This window comes from Athene cunicularia (assembly GCF_003259725.1).
Source record: "Athene cunicularia isolate RWA chromosome 14 unlocalized genomic scaffold, athCun1 chr14_part1, whole genome shotgun sequence".
Taxonomy (NCBI): domain Eukaryota; kingdom Metazoa; phylum Chordata; class Aves; order Strigiformes; family Strigidae; genus Athene; species Athene cunicularia.
Genome location: NW_020799118.1, coordinates 10,597,985 through 10,601,386, shown reverse-complemented (window position 1 = coordinate 10,601,386; position 3,402 = coordinate 10,597,985). Strand labels below are relative to the sequence as shown.

Genomic DNA, 3,402 nt, shown 5'->3' with positions numbered 1-3,402 from the left:
CTCCCGCCCGACGCTCCACGCGCACCGCTCACCGGCCCCGGAGCTTTTATGGACAAGGACAGGGGCATCGTTTGGGGCAGGCAACTAAGGGGCCCCCATCCCCAAAACCACAGAGGCTATCCAGGTGGGGGGACAGGATGGGGACCCTCACACGGGAGCTGAGCTCAGCAGTGCTCAGCAGACCCTGGCACACAGCCCAGGGCGGGGGCAGCCCGCAGCACCATGAAGCTGGTTTGGGATGAGCAGCCCCCCTCGCCCAGTCCCAGGCGCTCTGGTGGGAGCCCAAGCAGGCCAGGTGGGCCACCAGGCTGCACCGTGGCCACCCCGAGGATGGGGACCCTGGCCAAGGTGCTAAAGAAATCTGGGAGCCCCAGTCCGGAGCTCCCGATCCAACTGGGGAGCGTGCTTTCCAGAAGGCAAACCCATTCCCTCTGCCCCGAGAGCAGGAATTTTTCAAAGCCTGCAATTAGGGCAGAGCTGGAGGCAGCCAGCCGATCCCACGCTGGCGGGCACCGCGGCCTGTGCTGGGCCGCCCGGCTGCCTTTGGGGTACCCCGGGGACAGGGGATGTTTCTTATGCAACTCTGCCACTGTAAATCACCCGACTCAGCAGAAAAGCAGTGGGTTTGGACTCACTCCTGTCCAGGATTTCTGCCTAATGACCATTTTCCTCCCCCCCCTCTCTTTTCTTTCAAGTGCAAAGTTTCTCTAGTCTGCGCTCCAGCATCCTAAGGATACCGAGACAGCTGGAAACTCTCCCCAAAGCAAGGAGGGGAAAACCCATAATCCTCCTCCAACAGCAGCTTGTCCAGCCTGGATTGTGCAACCCAAGGAGCCGATTTAGAAGGGAATAGGGATCTGCCTTCCCCAGGCAGAGGGAAGCAGGAAGGAGAAGGGGGTGCCCTTTGCAGTGTCTTGGAGGGGACAGAGGGCAGGAAACAGGACTATTGTGGGCAGAACAAAGAGCAGCCAAGGAAGGACACAATAGCTATTCCCACTATCTGCCAGGGTCCAGCCTGGCGGTACCTGCTGGGTTTAACCCCTTCACACCAGTGCCTCCATCCCTCCTCCCCAGAGAGCTGCCTGGCTGACAAATGGCCAGGAGGGATGTTGAGGTTTGATGCAAGATGAGAATCAGGGGAAGCAGAGACATGGCATCAGACATGGGAAAGTCTCAGGCCTTGGGCAGGAACTTCCCCATGTTGGCAAGGCAGCACATGTGCCTGAGCACCGTTAGTAAAACAAGAGCGCGAGAAGGACAGGATGAGCAAAGTCAGGCCTGACTCAGACCAAGAGAGACATTTGAGCAGAGGCAGCACCCTGCTGTCAACAAAACACCCTCCTGGGGCAGAAACCACAGGGCCAGGCAAGGAGGGGATGCAGGAACAGCACAGACCCTCCCCAAACAGCGAAACAAGGAAGAGCAGCCCCATGGCACCAATCCTGCATGCTGCAGGCAAAAAAACTCGATGCCAAGTTTGGGGGAGCCCAGGATGCCCCAAAGCTTCCCAGAGACAGCAGCCAGGTCAGTGTGAGAAGACCAGAGCCAATGAACACCAGCAACATGGGTTCATCCCCTCTACCTCCATGTGTCCCCCCAGGCCTCGCTTTGCTCCGCAGGAGTTTGTGCCGCCTCCAGCTCTCTCGGCAGCTCCTTGTCCTCAAGTGCTGTACAAGAGCCGTCACTCAGCAGCTTTGCTTGTCAGGCGGGCACCTCGCCGGGCTGCGGCCCCCCTGGCTTCATGGCCCTCATCTCTAGGCAACCTGACCTGGACACGGCCAGCTCCGGCTCCCCCGTTCCCATGGAAAGTGCCACACAAGAGGCTGCGAAGCCTTTTCTCTGCGCCAGGAGAAAAGGGGCTTTGTTAGCTTGCCCAGGGGGACAGCGTGAGAGCCGAGCCTCGGGTCTCTGGGAATCCAAACGGACAAACGAAGCACAACAAAAAAAACCTAGAAGAAAGCCGGAGCTCACAAGAGGGAGGGAAAAAAAAGAGCAGCCATTCCCAGGATCATCTGTAGGTGCTCAAAGAGCGTTTCCCCACCACCACCACTCACCACCCCCTTGCAGTGACAGCAGAGCATAAAAGAGGTTTCCATTAAATGTCTCTCCCTAGTAGAGTTATCAGAGCCACTGCCAAGCCCAGGAGACCTGAGCAAAAAAATAAGGGACAAGATTCATAAGGGGGAAAAAAAAAAAAGGCAGGATAATGCTTGGGATAATTTGCAGGAGCCCAGACACCTCAGGGTCCGTCAGACCCGGGTGAAGGAGACAGGGCAGGTCAGTCCCTCCTGCCTTACCTCTCAGTCACTCCAGATTTAAAAAAAAAAAACCCAGAACAAAAAAATCACCAACAACTCAGCTTGCAAGCAAGCAACACAATTCCAGGACAGGAGGAAACACGTGAAGACAGTAGGATGGAAAGGTTAGGACCAGGCATAACTTACTTGGGAAACTAAGGATAGTGTCTTAAGAGCAGATGGCAAGGCACATTTCCTAAGGAAACAGCTTTTTGCTTTCTTTTTTAATTTTGCTTTAGTACTTGAAGGCCAGGATAAGAAACTGCCAGGGCTCTGGGCAGGACATCAGGAATTAGACTAGCTGAACTGCCCTACCGTGGGTGAGCCAGAGCAGTCCTGCAAGAGCCCCCAGCCACTCCAGTCCTGCCCAGTTCCTGGCAAGGGAACCGAGAGCCTGGGCATGTCCCAGTACTCTCCTAGCCCTGGGCTGCTAAAGTGAGTGTCCTTTGGGCAACCCAGCTGCAGGCATCTCATGGGGTCCTGCTAAACCTCACCCACAGCCAGGCCCTGCAGCCCAGGAGAGCACCCACAGGGACCTGACCCGGACTGTGGCCCCAGCGGGTTCCATTGCATCCCGATACCGTGCTGCAGTTTCCCTGTGGGCAGCAACTCAGGGCAAGCTCTGCAATGGGGGCTGCTGAGCAGGAAGGACCCCAGAGGCAGAGGAGGGGGCTGCTGAGTGCGAGAAGCCCAGGTCAGGCTCCCTCCATCACTCACCCACCCCAACCTCAGCCTGCAACCCCCCCGAAAACACGGCTGGCCCCAGAACAGCCTCGAAAAGGCATCCTGCTCAGCGACACGGGGCGAGCAGAAAGAGGAGGTGACATTTGCCGAGTCATAGCACCCCCAGACCCCGAACGACGAAAGGCAGGGACCGCAGCGGGGCCCGCCGGGCTGCATCCCGGCCTGCGCCACCCCATCCCGGGCAGCGGCAGGGACCGTCCCGCCCCATCGCCATCCCCTTACCATGTCGCGGTTGCGGGAGATCCAGGTGTCGAGCAGCAGCTCCAGCCGCGCCTTGTGAAACTTCTTGGTGGTCTTGACGGCGATGAAGACATCGCGGGGGGAGATGTCCTCGGCCGGCGGCCGCGGGGGGCTCGGGGGG

The 3,402-nt window shown here is 58.4% G+C and overlaps 1 protein-coding gene across 1 annotated transcript in view; it reads right to left on the bottom strand.

Moving 5' to 3' along the window:
* Positions 1-3,398, bottom strand: part of LFNG (LFNG O-fucosylpeptide 3-beta-N-acetylglucosaminyltransferase) — a gene marked incomplete at its 5' end in the record, with an annotated part of 11,296 nt that extends 7,898 nt beyond the window's left edge. Inside the window, one exon of the mRNA XM_026859165.1 lies at positions 3,264-3,398. Coding sequence (XP_026714966.1) covers positions 3,264-3,398 — 135 coding nt within the window. The remainder of the gene's footprint in view (positions 1-3,263) is intronic.
* Positions 3,399-3,402: the final 4 nt, after the last annotated feature.